This window comes from Poecilia mexicana, unplaced genomic scaffold, assembly GCF_051168715.1.
Source record: "Poecilia mexicana isolate PSO_F unplaced genomic scaffold, ASM5116871v1 scaffold_12, whole genome shotgun sequence".
Lineage (NCBI taxonomy): Eukaryota > Metazoa > Chordata > Actinopteri > Cyprinodontiformes > Poeciliidae > Poecilia > Poecilia mexicana.
Genome location: NW_028263381.1, coordinates 1,535,733 through 1,554,181, shown reverse-complemented (window position 1 = coordinate 1,554,181; position 18,449 = coordinate 1,535,733). Strand labels below are relative to the sequence as shown.

Genomic DNA, 18,449 nt, shown 5'->3' with positions numbered 1-18,449 from the left:
ATAATCCTTTGCACTTAGTTTATTTATAAATCAGTGCACACAGGACAAGGTATTGGTTCTGTTTATCATATAAATGTGCTATCAAAGCATTTTGTTGACACCTAAACATTTTTATCTAAATACTGTTGTTGGTTTTGACAAAATATTTTAAAGGAAAAACAACAAAAACACCTAAAGGTCCAAAGTCTGATAATATATCATATTTAAATAATAAGTATCGGTATAAGTATTGACGATACTTACTGGCTCTGTATTTACTTGGTATCAGATTGATACCAAAATATGCAGAATTCCACACCCCAAGTGACCCGGGACAAAAATATGCATCAAAGATTTCTGGGAGGCAATTAATTAACATACATCAAATGTTGATGTTAGCACATCAAAACATTGTTCTTAAATTCCATCCATCCATCCATCCATCCATCCATCCATCCATTTTCTTACACCCTTATCCCTTAGTGGGGCCAGGAGGGTTACTGGTGCCTATCTCCAGCTAACATTCCGGGTGAGAGGCGGGGTCACCCTGGACAGATTGCCAATCTGTCGCAGGTTCCTAAATTCATCTTTCATAATAAAATTTTTAAGATAAAAGTAGACCAATCAAGTTCTTTTCAGGAAATATTTTTGAGAATACATTTAATTTAAACTATAAATTGTATTAAATATATGCATTTCTGAAGCTTTAATTTGTAAGTCCCACTTTTTGAAATGATACAATCATCCCAATAAATTAGAATATAATTTAAAAGATTATTTAATTCAGTAATTCACTTAAAAATGGAAACTTAATGTGTAAATGACTCACTACATACAGAGTGGTTTATTTTAGACCAAACCCTCCACAAAGACATAAAACCACTAAAGGCAATTGCTTAAGAAACTGGTTGTTCACACTCACAGAGTGCTTTGTCCAATCATGTTAACGGAAAGTTTAGTGAAAAGAAAAAGTGTAGAAAAAAGTGCACAAGCAGCAGAGTTTACCAATTCCTTGTTATCAGCTTTTTGAACTGAATCAGTGACATAAATGAACTTTTGTATGATATATTGAACTGAGAGGAATATGTACGTGACATGTTATTGGAACTAAGCGAGGTACATTGAGCTAAAGAGCAGCGTGTCTGGGCCCAGGCAGCTGCATGGAGTGGCCTCAGCGACTACAGTATGAAGGCGGCGCCTAAATTTCACATTAATACTACACTACCCACAGATCCCCGCGTCGAGCCATGTTATAGGAAATCCGCTTGCGGCGGATTATTGTAATCCGACAGAGGGTCTGGACGACACATCGGATCACGATTAAAAAAAAAAAAAAAAACCAAAGCGCAGCGGCCTGTAACAGATGCAGCTGGTCCGAGAATAAAAGGATAAAGTCGGGTTATGATCTGAGGCGCGGCGCCGTGTTGCTGGAGCCAGAGATCGGTGCTGCCCCCCCCGGGCCGCTTCATCCGACACACACACGGTGACAGCGGCTCGGCTTTTCTGCACCGCAGAGCTCGGGAAGGGCTACAGTTAGCTGGACAGAGCCATTATCTCCGTCAGCGCCTTCCTCTTATCCGCGTCGGGGTTGAGTCCTGCTCGGCCTGGAAGCTGACTGCGGCTGTCCTCTCTGCCGCTCTGAGACGCCCCGCTGCTAGCGCGGCTAGCCCAGCCTAGCTAGCCTGCTAGCTGGAGAGGAATCTGTCAAGTTTGGTTCGGATTCAGCTCCGTGTCCGCCCGCGGCCAGCAGGCAGCGAGGATGTCGACCAAAGACCAAAACAAACTCTCTACCGTTGAACGGCCCATCAAAGGTAGGCGACTTTTCTTCCTGTAAACTTCTCTCCGGGTGCAGGAAGTGAGCGGGGCGGTGGGGGGTACAGGGGATGGCTAACAGGAGAGCCGGAGGTAGCAGCCGCTCAGCAGCTCACCTGCTCGGCGATCCCCCGCTGGTCACCGCCACCTGCTACCTGACGGCAGCGGCAGATGTGTGACCTGACGCGGGCAGCTCTTCTCAGAGACACATCCCCCGTTTCCGGGTGAACGTTTTGGTAAAGGGGGTGGGGGTCTTCATTTGGACGGACACCATCCAGGGTAGTTTTCTTGCTGGGACGGTTATCGGTGCAGATGTCCCTCAGTTAGCTCCGTTCTACACGTTTGCTTTGAAATGCTTCATTGAAAAGTATCGAGCAGGTCCAGAGGGGGCGTCTCTTTATGTTTCTAGGGGAAGACTGTAAAGAGATGCCATGAGGGGAACTGCTGCTGCATGAGGAAGTCGGGTCTAGCAGTGAAGTGAGGGGTGTGCAGCCAGACAGTGGTGAGGTGTGCGGTCTGAGTCCGGCTGGGGTTAGAAATGGGCCAGAAGAGATTCTCACAGTTTGACCTTAAGTTGGTCAGTAGTTTCACAACAACCTAATACCGAAATGTAAATGAATGAATGCATTTTATTTAATTTTACTTAACCTTCATTTAACCAGGTGAGTTATTAAGAACAGATGATTTACAATAATGAAAATTCTATTACAGTTATGATATTCATACTGTTTCAACGTCTTATAAAGAAACACCAACTAAATTTAGTATTACTTTTCCAGTAAACATGCTCATAATGCAGACGTGAATTACTTGAGAGAGCCTGGGAGTTTAACCGGCTGATACCAGCAGGTTTAATAACTGGTTATCTGCTCTGGTAGAACCTACAGACAGAGCTTCTACCCTGTAGTTGCATGTATAATTTGTATAATTTCCCTGCCGTAATTACCTTTTTTGCAACTGGCAATTTCTTCCCAATAACTCAAATTTGCTTTTCTAAGAAAGGCTGAAACGATTCATTGGAATAATCGATTATTGAAATAATGGTCAACTAATTTAGTAATAAGGTCATCGTTAACTGGAGTGTAAAGACAAAAAAAAAGCCATTTGCTGAAAGAACACACTCAGAGGTAGCCTAGTAAAAACCAGCCCCTAGTTCTCCATTTTGCTTCGTCCAGAGGGTAAGGGCTCAGTGTGCCTCACGCGGGACGGACTGGCTCAAACGCCAGGTTGACATTCTCCATGTTTGCAGATGAAGATGAGATCTGCCGAAATCAAGACAGGGTCTAAATGTGAGAGAGACAATCAGAGCAGGGCTGGATGTGGAGGAGTTGCAGTTTCTGTGGTCCAGAGCAACAGGAAGTGAAAGAGACCCGTCAGTCCACCCAGGTCGTCAACCTGCCGGTGGGTCAGGTTCAGAGGCAGTAGGTCAGTCGGCCATGTCTGATGGACTCAGGACGGGTTAGACAGGCTTATGGAGGCAAAGCTGCATGAAGAACATCAGTCCATTAATGCTGGAACCTGTAAGCTGCAGGTCGACTCGACCCGACCCGTTCTGATTGGCTTCTCACTTTTAGCTCCGTCTCCTCTCACGTCTACTTTCATCTCTTCATTTGATTATTTTCTGGACTTCATGAGCCGCTGGTTGTTGTCCTTCACCTTTTCCCATCACAGCAGCTGTTTAATTGTTGCGCTCCACATAATTAGTCTCTTCTGGTTCCCAGAGCGCAGCATCGCCCGGCGAAATGAGGCAGAGAGACGCAACGACTGAGCACGAGAGAGGCAATTTAAAATGCATTTAGTGCTGCAGTGAAAAAGACTCGCAGATATCCATCTGCCCGAGTTGGCGTGTCTGTCTTTGACTCCAGTATGCCGCGTCAAACTGATTAGATGAAGGCTTAGATTGTCGGTTTAACACAAGAAAAGGAGAAAAATAAGGCTTCATAATATGTCACGAATATCTGGTCATCGCAATATCAGTTCGAGTCAATATTTATATTTCATAGAACTGTTTGGAGTGTAGTAATTGTTTGACTAATGTATTCCAGCTGTTATGATAGTTGGACAGTGGATTGTCACTCTGGACACAGATGCTGCTCAAAATGCTGAAGGTCACAGAGGAACGGAAACACAGATGAGAAAGATAGGAAAGAAGAAAATACGCTGCTATATTTACCAGCTTTATCACCATCGCAAGATTTTCTAATCTCTTGGGAGGGAAAAAACACATTTTGCCTTGTAGACAGATTCATGTTCTATTTGGCTTCAGAGGCTACAAAGAAGTAGCACATAGTTGTGAAGTAGAGAATAAGTTCCTTTAGCAGTTTGCCTCAAGTTGACAGCGCAGCCATGTTCACCGCCGATCCCTCCAGGATGTTGTGATGATCTTTGTGATTGTTGCAGACTAAAATTACTGATTTTTGCAGCACATTTTTTTGAAACGTTGAAGTCAAAGTAGCAATTTATTTAAGCTTTATTTTTGCTATAACCCGGTCTTACTAAAAAGTTGAAATCACTGCATATGACGTTCCCAAAAAGAGACAGGATTTTTACATGGTTAGTGTTTAAAAGTGCAAATAACGTTTTCAGACAAATCAAATGCTGTCCTGAGGAGAGGTCAAAGTGCAAAAGAATAATTCCATATTGTCTCATTCAGGCTAACATGAACTGTAGACACAGTAGAAGCAAATCCTTCAGAACATCTCAGCAAAAAAAAAGTCTGATGTTAACATTTAGAATCACTCATGTTGTCAGGTTTGGCTTTCAAGATACTGTGGGAAACAGGAAGTTGAATTAGAAGGGGGGAAATGGGATTGGTCAAGATTCAGCTGAATTGCAGTGACTGGTCAGAAAAGAAGGAAATACAGAACACATTAAGGTGATTGGTCAGATTTACAGAAAAATTACAGTGACTGAGTGTGTGCAATGTTGAGTTTCAATCTCAATATTGTAGCTTCCTGGAGGAAGTGAGTAATATGAATAATAATAATAGTATTAATAATATGCTCTTGTCAGATGAGACCACAATTGAACCTTAAAGCTCACAAGCTAATGCTGACTAGCTGCTGGTTTGGTTAGCTTCCCTCTGGGTCGGTTTTAAGACAAACTCAACGACCTGAAAGTGTGTGTTGAGCATAATGTTGTCAAATACTTCAGACAAATAAAAACAACTAGAACTGTCTATTTTAATAGTTTTTTAATATGCGTTAATACTTGTAGTGGACGACTGCAGAAGCTAGCACACTTGATCGTGGTAACCTCTGCTCCCGAGCGTGCAGCCAATCGAGCCAAGGAAAGGGAATGACTTCCTGGAGGAAACAGAGGGGCGGGGCAGGGAACTCCTCAAATGATTCTACTTTGACTACAAATGCCAGTGGTTTCACACTTCTCAGCAAATGGTGATGTGAAGTTGTTTGCAGCCTTACCAAAACAATAAAACAAAAAGTGTCTTACTTTAAGATGATTCAGCAACTTGGTCGCTTAAGAGATGAAAGTGACTCAGTCTGTATTGATTTTTATGCACTTTTTTTTGTTATTGAATAATTCTGTCACAATAAGAAATTAATCAATTAATCACATGATAAATTTAAATAATCTCAGTAGTTTCATTCTGATAATAAATATTTCTCGAAGGTCAGTTTTGTTTACTGAGACATCATAATCCAGTTTATTTATGGATTTGGTTGCATGTTTTTTTTCCTTAATAGTTTGTGTCATGTTTTATTTTGGACATATAAAATATCTTCCAGTTCCAGTGTTCCAGCTTATTGGACGTTGAGAGGGCCAACTTGCATTATTATGACATTTTCCATATATTACTTATTAGTTAATTCTTTTAAAATGATCTGAAAACAAAATATTATGGTTTATCGCAATCATTTGTGTGACAATTTATCGTCCAGTAAAATGTCATATTGTGACATGTCATTGAAATATTGATTATTCTTAGCAAACCTAAAATTGAAGTGTTTGTTAGAACAGCCTAGTCAAAGCCCAAAGTTGAGAAATTGTGGCAAGGCTTTTTGAAAATCCTGTATCCTGTTTAGGCTTGGGAAATTATTGTATAGTTTGCTGCTATTGCGCTTACATTTTTTAATATAACATTAGATCGTTACAATAAGCTTTAACTGATTCTTGTTTTTTTTGTTTGTTTGTTTTTTTTTTCTTAAAAATAAATTATAAATGACAAAAAATATTTTCTCTCATTTGGCTTTTATTTCAGGCCCTGACGTTACCAGAACATAGTCATATGATTAGCAGAATAAAAACTCAACCACAAAAAACGGCTCTTAAAAATACAAAAAAAAAAGCATTTTAATGATAAAGTAGCTCAGTTATCAGGATCTGATGTCGCCGTCTCAGTTCATGTTGATTTTTTTTTAATATACTCAGTTGTTAGCACAATTGTTTCAAAGTCTTGCTACAGATGATAATTTGAAGCTGATATATTTAAAGATTATTTCTATTTTGAGTAAATCATACACCAAAGTATACCTTCACAAGATGCTCAACATTCCTCATTTAATCTTTCCATTTTTCATGCTGGTGTTCTCATAAAATTGCCACTTTATTCTGGTAATATCCTGTCATAAACATCACTTGAATAAATAAATGGTAGTTGTAAACAAGATGGCCGCCCTGTGTGTGCTGACGTCACTCTGAACTATGGAAATCTACAGAATGCATTGGAGAGAAAAAAAAATCCAGATTTTCCAAAAATTAAGCCTTCAAAAACCAATAATTGGATTACGGTAATTGATAAAATGCATTTATAGCCCACCCCTAGTTGGATGGTAGAAGACGGCGATATGAATAAAAAATGATACTTTGTGGTGATGGTGTTAATTATAAAAGTGATAACAGGAATTATTACTGTTTTTTTAAGTAACTTTATGGTTATGACTGCATGGCACATCATTCACATCTCCACGGGTCTAATTAAATCCTGCTGTTGAAAAACATTGAGTTTGTAAAGTACTTCTTTAGGACAACTTGATACACCTTTATTGAACAAACGGTGGATAGAAATAGTAAAAATAATCATCCAGATCAGACAGACAGTCTGAAGGGATTTTAAACATCATTAATTGGAATTTATCATAACAATAAATCAAAATCTTAGCGTGATTATTAATTCATTAATCATATTCATGATAAACGTTAAATGCCCACCTCTTAGAGGGTGTGAAAAGTTTTTCTGGAGGCACTCTGCTAACTCACGGCAAGGCGGAGCAGTCTGTGGTTATATCGCCATGGAAACGGCTACTGCAGGCACGCCGATGCATCACTGCTGGCTTCTTTTAGCTTCCAGCTTACTTACTGATGGTAATCCAATCAGTCCTGCCTTTTGCCTCGCCCGCCACGTGTAATGATTGTGTCTGCATCCATGATTGATGAGGCCCGCCCAGTGAGGAGCAGGGGGCGTGTCCTCTGTGACGCTCCATTCAGGGATCAGGGCTCAGCTGGCGCCTAGCAACAACAGGTTGGGGTAAGTGTCATGTTTTCCCTCATTTCCACCCGTTCCTGTCCACACAGCAGGGAAGTCATGCTGCTTCTTGCTTTCTCTGCCACTTCAGAGAATGTTGCAACATGTCAGTCGGCGGTCTGCCCTGTATTCTCCTGGAGCGCTGCAGCAGCAGTTCAGCTCTGAAGGCCCAGGTGTTTCTCACACTATGGGCATCAACGTTTTTATCCAGGAGCCGGACTGATGGGAGCTCAGGCTCCCTGGATCACTTCACCAGTAATGATCGCTTGTTTGGCTCTGGAGAGACAAAAACTCTGAGATTAAAAAAAAAAAAAAAAAATCTTATTACCAGAGTGTCCTGGGCTTTGCAGATACAAACAAGGCAATTCCAATTTTCCTACTTTAAAATAAGTAGCTTGAAACACTGTTAATACCTTCGATAAGAGTTGTCAAAAATCATTTCTGTTTTACTTTCATTTAATTTGAAAGATTTAAGGATGTCTAATTTTAAACCGAAATGATGCTGAATTGAGCCTGCGCTCGCTTTTAAATATTTATAACGTGAAATGATTTGACCTGGACTGCAAGGTGGTGCAGTAGGCAGCACTGGTGCCTTGCAACGAGAAGGTCCTGGGTTTGATTCCCAGCCCAGATTTGTTCTGGTTTATGTCACAAATCACATCAGTTATGGGTCATATTCCCTCAAGATCAAACTAATGATGTTTAAATCTTTCAAAGGATTATTTCTGTGTACTGTGCACTATTCCTGTTCACAGGAATAGTCAAAGTGTACTGTTTGGAGTCGTGTGGTAAATGTTTAAAATTCCTCAGGAAGAAAAGAACAAGCCTAAACCTGAGCTGTCCTCCATGCTGAGCAAAACAGTCACATTTTGACAGTGACACAAATGTTTAAGGTTTTAATATGCTGCCCATTTCCATGTTGTCGTCAAGAACAATAGAAAAGCCAGAGCCTTTAATTGAGCTGACAGTCAGTGTGAGGTTTGTCTTTTAAACACCCAGAACCGTTAAATTACATAAGCATGCCACAAAAATGAGCAACGAGGGCGGCAACTACGATTGTTTTAGTAATCATTTATTCTATCAATTATTTTTACGATTAATCGGAAAAACCTTATGGCACGTTATGCAGATTTTTCATTTAACTTCTTAAGCCTATTTTATATAATATAAATACAATGGTACAAATAAACAGTTCCTTTTTAAATAAGAAAAGTAACATTTTATTGCCTAATATACAGTAAGAGCTTTCTTTTAGTGAATGCTTGATCACAAAGGATGCATCTGCAGATAAAAAAAATCCTTCCAACATCCATATGTGAAAAGTTCAGACCTTATCAATACAATGGATGGCTCATCTGGAGATTAATTTCTTGGATTAACAAATTAATAACTGGAAAGTAAAAGGTGCTAAATATGTTCTACTGTCAGTACAGTTTAGACTTACTGATCTGACTGTGGCGCTCTTCCAGTAATTTGCATGTTTGAGTTTGTATGTGCCAGTTAATGATCAACCAGTTACTAAATTTGTCAACAATTATTTGGTTTATCACGATTGATCAGATTAATCGTTTCAGCTCTAACATACTCAAAAGTAAATGTGAAACTGAAATGCCTCGGAGCAATGCTAGCATTAGCCGTTAGCTTGTGTTTACCAATCAGGAGCATCCTTCATTTTCCATGCTGTTGATTGGCTGTACCCCCAAGAGCATTTGATAGGAAAACCGTCATATTTTACAGTCGTCTATTGATGCATGTTAAGGTAAATTTGGTGTTGAATTGTTAAAATAAGCTGTTCTTAGGATTTTTAAAGGGGATATCAAGTTTCCACTATTCAGATAGCATCAGAGTCTATGACTGCTGCACACAGACACAAATACTCTACAAATTTTGCTTATAATCAAATGTGCCTCTCAAGTAGCCACTTGGATAAAGTAGTGCTACTGTATAACAAGGCGGTGTGCAATAGTTTGGTATTTTTGAAATGTATTGAGCTGCCTTTAGGCAATCGTGGAAAAGCGCAGTTCAAAAAGTAAAATGATGTCAGACATGATCACTTCCTTTACTGATATCACCCTAAATCCCAATCTTTATCAGAGTTTTGGTTCCCAGACAGGCCCCTCTCACAGTGTGGAGCAGGCTCTGCTCCCATGTTACCTCCGCCCTGCAGTTCACTTCTCAGAGTCCTGCTGCTTATATGTTGTTGGACTTCCTGCAGCCTCCCTTGCCGCAGCAGAAGCTAACATGTTGAAGTTCCTGATGGTCCAGATAAGTTCTATCAGCTGCTGCAGTTTCCTGCCTGTGAGGCCATTTTGATGCAGATGCTTCACACTGTCTACAGGTTTCCACCAGAACACGACACGGCTCTCTTTACAGCAGTCAGTCTTCATTATACTCTGACAATGTGAACCCACACCACAAAACTGAAACCACACAATTTACAATTTACAAAACACATCAGTGTGTGTCTGCACTGACTGTGGGTGTTACTGGCTCTAAGACGAGCCTGTAGGGTTTAGAGTCCGTCGCTGAGAGCAGAACTACCAACAGACGGAGACTTCAGCCGTCCAGGCAGTGCAGTTAAAGCATAACCAACTTTCTGAATAAAGAGCACTGAGCCAATCACAGCGGGGGTCTGCTGCAGTTCATGGACAGGTGGTCAGTAGAAGTGTAAGGCTGCATTCAGATGATCACTGAAGCAGCAGCCATACTGTCAGCTAATTTGTGCATGAGCAAAGAGAAATATATCCAAGGAGTTTTTTTTTTCTTTTTGTATGTCATTGTAATCGTAAAAATAGTAAATGATTTAAAGAGAATAACATGAAGTAAAAGTAAAAACATCTTAACTGCATTTTGCAAGATTTCTTTTGAAAACAAAAAATCAAGTATGTGCCCCTGCACCATAATAAAGCATGAAGAGTAATAAATTTGTGCTTTCCATGAACTTAGTCATGTACAGTCCATGAACGCTTTGAGTTAATGGACTGTACGTGTCATAGAAGATGTAATTATTCTAAAAATTACACCAGGAAGCGGTCTGTAGCACAGGGCATTCTGGGTAAATGCAACCAAAACAAACGTGTAAAATCTTCATGCCGTTTCTTTCTGTGGTTCTTGGTGCAGCGCCACCACAGGCGGGGAGGGGGTTTCACATTTTCTGCTGAAAATTTAACAAATGTTGCAACTTTGGTCCCCAATGGAACTGAGACTACTGGACTATTAGGTCTAAAGACTTAGTTCATAAAAGCGGTCGACAGTGGAGTTTACTACTAAAAGTGAGCTGGGTTTGTACGGTGGCCATTGAGGACCCAGCTGAACAAAAAGCAATCAAAAAAAAGACTAAAAGCTGAGCAGTGTTTTACTGAAGCTGTTGACACACAGTGTGATGAAGTCTTCCTCTGTCCCTCCAGCCGTTGATTATTTGACTACCACTTCCTCCTGCGGTCGATGAAGCCTTTTTCTCTCGCTTGTGGTTTTTATTTTCCTCTACAGACTCGAGGCTGGCTTCACAGGTTGCTCTGTTCAGGCTGCCTCTACACATCGTCACTGGACTGCTTTCTGCCTTGCTGGTGATGAACCAGTTCAGGAGCCAGCGGCATGATTGGCTGGATGTGTGCGACCTGGTTTGCTTTCATTAAACTAGACCACAGAGCCAGCTGTGTGTTTGTTTGTGTGTGTGTGTGTGTGTGTGTGTGCGCGCGCGCGCATTTGTTTGTAATTACCATGGATGATTTTCCTGACATATACTGCGTTGTGGGGACCAATTGCTCCTTGTGGGGACCTGAGCCTGGTCCCCACAAGGGGAAACCCTGTTTTTGGGTCAGGGGTCAGAGTTAGGGCTAAGGTATGAATTGAGTTTTGGTTAGGGTTAGGGTTATGTATGTGATGGGTGGGGTTAGGAAAAGGGTAAAGGTAAGGTTTAGGCTGTAGAAATGAATGGAAGTCAATGGAAAGTCCCCACAAAGATAGCCACGCAAACGTGTGTGTGTGTGTGTGTGTGTGTGTGTGTGGGGGGGTGTGTGTGTGTGTGTGGTGGGGAGTGTCAGCAGTCTAGGTCCTCTGTGTAAGCTGTATTTACCATCATGTTCTACTTAGAAAAAGCAGAAATCTCCTGACAGGGAGATGTTCACCTTTTGAGCAGCTCAGTTCCTTTCCATCAATAAACACATGGTTCACTGAGTTCATGTGCTTTATTCAAAGCTTTATCATATTCTGTCAACAATATGAACATGAGAAATAAACAATGAGATAACCGTGGCTTTTTAAATTGAAGATTAGAAATGAGGGCGAGCTTGAGTGTTTTATCCTTCATTGTTGTTTTAACCTGAATGCAATCTTTCCATTTTTAAAACAAATTAACTGACAGAAAACTAGACAGTGACTCAGATCAGAAAACCATTCAACTCATATTTTAAATGCAAACTGCTACTTTAAAAATTGGCCAAACATCTTATGTTATATCCAGGTAATGGAACACGATGATGATTGAGTTCATGAAATGAGATTTCAGAGAGACTGAGTCAACTAAAAATCGACATTTTTTCCTCAAATATAGTAAAAGTTCAAGGAATCTCAAACTTTTTATAAACTGTGTGGAATATTCCAGTCCAGAGTTCTACTCGTTTTCACGCTGTTTTTATGGAGGCAAATTGGATGTATTTCCTATTGCTTTTCAGGTTCAGGTCTTTTGAACCACTTGTGTTCATACTAAGTTGAGGTTCCTTTGATGAAAACTTTTAAATAGCTGTTTAGTTTCGCACTGACAGGAAGCTAAGCCTTTCAAGTCCAAATGCGTCGGCTTTTTGAATTTTTTCGGCATTTTGAATTTTTTTCTAGCTTTTTGTGTATTTGTTGACAATGGCACAGGTGCACCAATCCGATAATATCAGAATCAGTACCAGTACTGAGGAAAAAACTTCTACATTGGATATCAATGACAATGTGTCCGATCCATTGGGATAGATCTATTAAGTCTAATTCTATGCTTTGTGCTCTGAGCAATATGTTTTATTATTTTACATTATATTTAGAATTCCTAACTGCACTTCCTGAACTATTTGAACAAAGGTTTGTTGCAGTTTATTTTTACATGTTTGACAAAGGTAGTTAGCCTATTGTTGGTTTTACGGCATTCTCCTGATTGCTCTGACAGAACAGGTTGGAGTTGTTGTTTTTAAATGTTTGACCAACTTGTGAAACTATTGGTGTATTTAAGTGTGCTCTACTGGTGCAGTGTTGTCAAATAAATTTGTAACATTTCTTTATTTTGACTAAACAAACATTTTAAGTCGATTCAATATCGGACTGTAATGGATCAGTATTGGCTGATACTAAACCTCAGATATTTGTATCGGTATCGGAAGTGAAAAAAGTAGTGATCTGATATTATCCTTTAACAGAAAAAAACATTGTGCATTGCTACACATGTAACTAAGCATGGTTATGGAAAAACCAAACTGGCAAAATAAAAAAATATTCAATGTTTGTGAAAACTTCTGAGCTGTCAAACTGTCATGTTGGATAACGTACTCTTATGCTACAAATAGGGAAGCACCGATAAAGAAATTTGGGCCATTTTTGATATCCAATAATATTGATATTATGATTAACTTACAAATATTATATATATATATATATATATATATATATATATATATATATATATATATATATATATCACTACTGCTTTGACACCTTTGGGGGGAAAAACCCCAATCAGAAACAAAACGGTATATTATTATATTAATTGCTCATATCAGCCCAGTTTTATTTATCAGACTGATACGGATATGTTGAAAATTGACTAATATCAGCCGATACCGATGTTGTGGCATCCCTAGCTACAGATTTATTTACAGGTTTATTACAGAGTATTGACATTTGCATATTTTTACACCATACTTTACACATAAGAGGTTTTATAGCTGCAATAAAGATACAAATTTGATCACATACCAATTTTATTACCAATACCTTACAGTACTTTGCAGTTGAAACTGTGAAAATTTACTGTAGGGCAACACTGAAGTAACTTACCTTCAACTTCCTACTGCTGCTCTCAAAGTCCTGTTCATCAGAACTGTCATGCACCCTTTACAGTTCATATGATGAGCTCAGCAGGCTACAGTTCTACCAGATGTTTTCCAGTTGCTGCTGCTGCTAGTCTGAAGGAATTATGCAAAATTTGTATTTCAATTAGTCCAATAGTGTCCTTTCTGGTTTTGATTCTTTGACTTGACCAATCAAAACACTCCAAACAGTGTTTGGAGCATCAGCTGCCAGCTAGTCAGTGTCTATCTCTTCATTGGGGGTGGAAAAAAGCTCACAACTTGCAGAGCAAGAAACAGAATGAAATGAGAAGTATTTACACACATGCTCGTACATGGCAGTCACTGAGGTGGAAAAGAATTCAGTGTGTAAGAACAAGAAAGCTGCTTGGGCTGTTCTTGAAAGGCATCATTGTGGCGTCAATGTTTTTTTTTGTTTGTTTGTTTGTTTTTTAAGGCACACACGTCAAACTGAAGGCCCACAGGCCAAATCCGGCCTGCCTGTCAAATTTGTTTTATGTGTATAGTGCCAAATTAAATCAGTGTGGAAAGATAGTTAAATTTGAGAAGGACTCGTGGAATGCAGGAATTGTAATTAATCAATATTTGAAGAGTTTGTTGTTGGGTAGTTTTATTAATACATTCTGCCACAATGAGCCCTCTGACATTTCTCATCTTGACATGGCCCAAAGTGAGTTTGCTGCCGCTGTTATTGGACTCAACCTGCTGAGTCCAACATCACAGAACTGTGCTGAATGTCTAACCTGGTCTGAACTCTGACCTTTAGATAGGTGTTGTAAATTAGCCCTTTACAACAACACCACCACAGTACAGTGAATCAGATTATTTGGTAAAGGTGGAAATTCTTCTTCCAGTGTTACTGTGATGTTTATGTAATGAGAACTAAGCACTATAATAAACTTCACCATGGAGATGGGGACATCCTCCTCCGAATAAAGTTATTGACCAAACATGCATTGGCACTTAACAGTTGTAAACTACATTAAACTAATTTTGTATCAAAATCTTTGCAAACTACATTTTCATAGTTACATTTTTGCAAACATTGAACTAAAATTTGTACTGTTTTAACCAAAGCTAAGTCACATAGTCCATATCTGTATCTCAGGTTTATCAGCATATTTATCAGGCATCTCATTTGAATGCATTATATTTATTTAACATACTATTTAAAGTATGCATACTTTAAATAGCAAATAGCTTACTTACTATGCTTTGTACTGCGACCTCTGTGTACCACTCCAACCCGGTAACTGCAGGACATTTTAATGAGTGGTCAGTGAAAGATGATGATCGCAGTATTCTTTTCAGTTTTACTCTTCAGAATTGTTGAGATGACAGATATCCCGTTAAATCAAGTATCAGGAATATCTTGAATAAAGCAACAACAGCTACTGAGCTGTTGTTGCTGCTGCGCTGTCCCACCCTCAGCCAGCTACACACAGCCAGTTCTTACGATTTTCACAAACTGCTTGAGGCAGTGCAGATTATTGTGTTCACCTGCCAAATCTGTACAGGGAACACACAGCTCTGCAGAGTGGAGGAGGGGTAGTGGTATGGGCTGCTGCCATTAACACTGCATTAGTTGAAGTTCAGTTCCCACTCACTGAAGTTTGACGAACTCCTCAAATTCACTGTGAGCTGAAGGAGCTGATGTTCTCAAAACAACATTGGTTAGTTGGTTACTAAGATGAGGTGTGGTATGTTTACAGTCAGGGTTCCAATAAACGGTGTTCTCTACAGGGACTGTACCAATAAAAGGCTGCTACAGCAGAAATAAAAAGATCTCTTGGCTTTGCCGCTGCCTCCTCCATGTGATCCGTCAGATTTCTCTGTGAAACTGGTATTTTCCAGGAATCGAGCTGCTTGGTATTTCCTCTGGGGGCTGGGCTGTGCCGTGCCGCACCGCGTCGCACTGCCAGAGTGTCTGGTCAAGCCTCAGCACGCCGTCGTAGCTCATTGACTTGATTACAGCCCGATGAAAAAGTCTGAACACCAAGCTGACTTCCAACACACTGACAAACTACAGCAGCAGCCACTTTATGGTCTGCACAGAACATTCCTGGTTCACACTTAAACATTGCTGAACTTTGTTCTACCTGAAACGGAGAGAAGACACTCTGAAATGATGTAATCAGAATGAAATGATCAGACTGAGTGGATGCTCATGGGAAATAAGGTGGTGACTGAAGGGTGGGTGTTGGGAGGTGGAGTAGGAGAGAAATGTGCCTTTGGAACAGAATTGGGTAGAAGCAACAATTAATGACGAACCGGTTAGGTGACATCATTCTAGTTCACGCTGTAAGATTTTTGTCCCAGTTTTCTCCTTCCGATCATCTTGAGAGAGATTCCTGCCATGTGTGGTGTGTTAGTGTTCTGGTCCGCTCGGAAAGACGTTGTCATGTGTGGGAACTCTCGGGTTTGGAAAATCGGCCAGCAGTTTCGAAATCTTGTCGTGTGAACAAGGCATTAGCTTTCTGTCTGACGCTGGAGCAGCGCTGAGTGATGTGACTTGAAATGATCACAGTAACTGTTCTACACAGCGGTTAAAAAAAAAAACACACTCAGGATGAAAGGAAAGCAACTCTACAGCCGTCCTCCTTCTCTGATCTAACAGTGCAGCTTCAGTACAAAAGTTAAGGTACAGAAGGTTTGAAATAACTGTTGCTTTGTGTTTGGGGTAAAATTCAAATGCTGATGATAATCCCAACGAGTTCAAAGTGGACTAGGGGAGACCAGGAATGATTGTAACACTTGTTCCTTTGGTATATTAACTCCTTGATGTTTGGAGACAGAGTTCTCAAAATGTTCTTCAATATACCCGTGTGTGTTTACTACAAACGGCTCTGGTTGTTAACGCTGGAAGAATATCAGGAACTTGGTGAGTTACACAGATGTCCTTTGTTACATCTTACCTCACCACTTTGGTAGTTTGTAACAATAAGACCAAAATAAGCAACTATAAAGGCAACTGGTTGCGCCGTCTCTCAACCTCATCAGCTCAGTGCTGCATATAAAATGGTTCCACAGCCTGCCACAGAAAGCAATTAATGTCATGATAATTTAAAATGAGTTCAATCATTTCTATTCTAATATTTTTTGAAGGCCAATTTTGTTCAGAGCCGTGATGATAATCCATTTTATTTATTGTTTTTGGTTGTTTTGCATATTTAAAATGTCTTCTAGTTCCAGTGTTGTTCTGTACAAAATGATGCTCCATTAGTCTTTGAAAGGGCAAACCTATGTTATTATGCTGTTATCAATATATTGCTTAAAAAATGGACACAAAAAATATTAATTTCTGGGACAATTCTTCATCCAGCAACATTTTTTACCTAGCAGGCCTGACCGTTTTCTTGTGAGCGGTCTACTGTGAGACGCCGAGCGCGTGGTGGTAAAAATGGACTCGGACGTGTCTAGTGGACGAGTCTGTGCCATCTTCCAAGCAGTAAAGTACACCAGAGTTCATGTGGTCTGAAGAGATGTCTTCAGGAGTTTTCATTATTGGTAGATGAGGGAAGCTAAGCCCCGATGGGGAAATGATGCGCCATAGTGCGATGAAGCCATTTCCCCCGTTCTGCACGGAGCTTGAGCGAGAACGGATTTCTACTGCGAGGATCTGAAGTTGTGGCAGCTGCCGTTCTGAAAGCGTCTTCGTGGCATTCAGGTACTTTGTCTCTGTGTCCTTGTGGAGGATACTTCCTGCTGCAGCTCCGTTTTCAAAGCCTTTCTAAAGAGCTGCATCCTCCAGCAGAAGCCACTCATTCAGAGGACAGAGCTGCCTTGGCAGCAGGCGTTTCACAGAACAATTCCATCCAAATAACTTCTTGAATGAAGCAAAATTTATAAAGAGACATTTGTCATCAACATGTGGTAAGGGTTGAGATATTTTATTAAAATCCACTCAGAAAGAGGGTGTGTTTTTCTGCCTCACCTTGGGTTCTCAGTTTGGGTAAGAGCTCTTCCTGCCTCTGTAAGGTAAAACATCCGAGCAGGAACGGCTCCATCGCTCATGTCCTGTCCTCACAGTGAACCCTGGGTTTATCAGTGTGTTTGTGTCGTTGACGTCAGAGCCTCACCCCCCTGCCTTTCTCCCCCACCATGTTTTCAGCGGTGCCATATCCTCCCGGTATACGCCTGTCGGTCAAAGACCTGTATGCAGATGGGAAGCCCAGCCTGGAGCTGCTGAAGGCCCATCTGGTGAAGGAGGGCCGGCTGGAGGAGGAGGCGGCCCTGCGGATCATCAACGAGGGAGCCAGCATCCTGCGCAAGGAGAAATGCATGCTGGAAGTGGAGGCGCCCATCACAGGTACACCAGCCTACATTCTAATGTATCTATGAACGCCCTGAAAACTAGATCCGTTAGTGGTGAACAAATCTGTTTTGGGTAAATCCAGCTGAAATAGCAGCAGCTGTAGAGTCTGTGATGTTTTACTGTCCCCAACAGTTGGGTTCCTCATGAAAGCAGGGAGAAAAGAACCATCTCTTTATAGTTTCTATGGTCACACAGAAGTTTATATTTCTATTCATATTAGGACTTTGTATTATCTTCCATTCATTTTAGTAACTGCATTAATGCCTAACCCAGACATTTTCCCTAAGCATAAACTTTTCTAATTTATTCAAAACCCTTATCTTAACTAAAACCTAATTAACATAAGTTGATCAAGGTTTCATTTGCTTCTAATCAAAGCAACACTAAACAGCTGGATTTTATCCTTGATTTAAAGGGACTCAGTGTTTTATCTGTTATGCAGTTTTCTGGACGGGTCCTGCTGAAGCAGACAGACAGATAAGGGCCAGGTTGGTTCAGATAGGGCTCTTCCCCTTTTTAATAAATGAAGTGATAATTTAAATAGTGATCACACCAGCTCACCTCCTGGCTCCTTGCAGTTGGAACCATCTGGAGCCCAGTCACTGCTCCACAATGGGACCAAACTACATCCCAGATGGTTACTGCCGCTTTCTGCAGTAAGCATGTTCCCTGAAGTCTTCCACCGTCTTTGCAAATAATGCAAACATGTTAAACTTGATCTCAGTATAATAACCAAACATCTATCTGTCTGGAGTTAGTTGTTAAAACAAGGATCCAACCAGTTTTTCTTTTTCAT

The 18,449-nt window shown here is 40.4% G+C and overlaps 1 protein-coding gene across 1 annotated transcript in view; it reads left to right on the top strand.

The window, feature by feature from the left end:
- Window positions 1–1,175: 1,175 nt before the first annotated feature.
- The window catches only part of ppp3ccb (protein phosphatase 3, catalytic subunit, gamma isozyme, b), a 32,968-nt gene continuing 15,694 nt past the window's right edge, over window positions 1,176–18,449 (top strand). Inside the window, exons 1-2 of the mRNA XM_014968124.2 lie at window positions 1,176–1,790; window positions 17,450–17,647. Coding sequence (XP_014823610.1) covers window positions 1,739–1,790; window positions 17,450–17,647 — 250 coding nt within the window. The 5' untranslated portion in view covers window positions 1,176–1,738. The remainder of the gene's footprint in view (window positions 1,791–17,449; window positions 17,648–18,449) is intronic.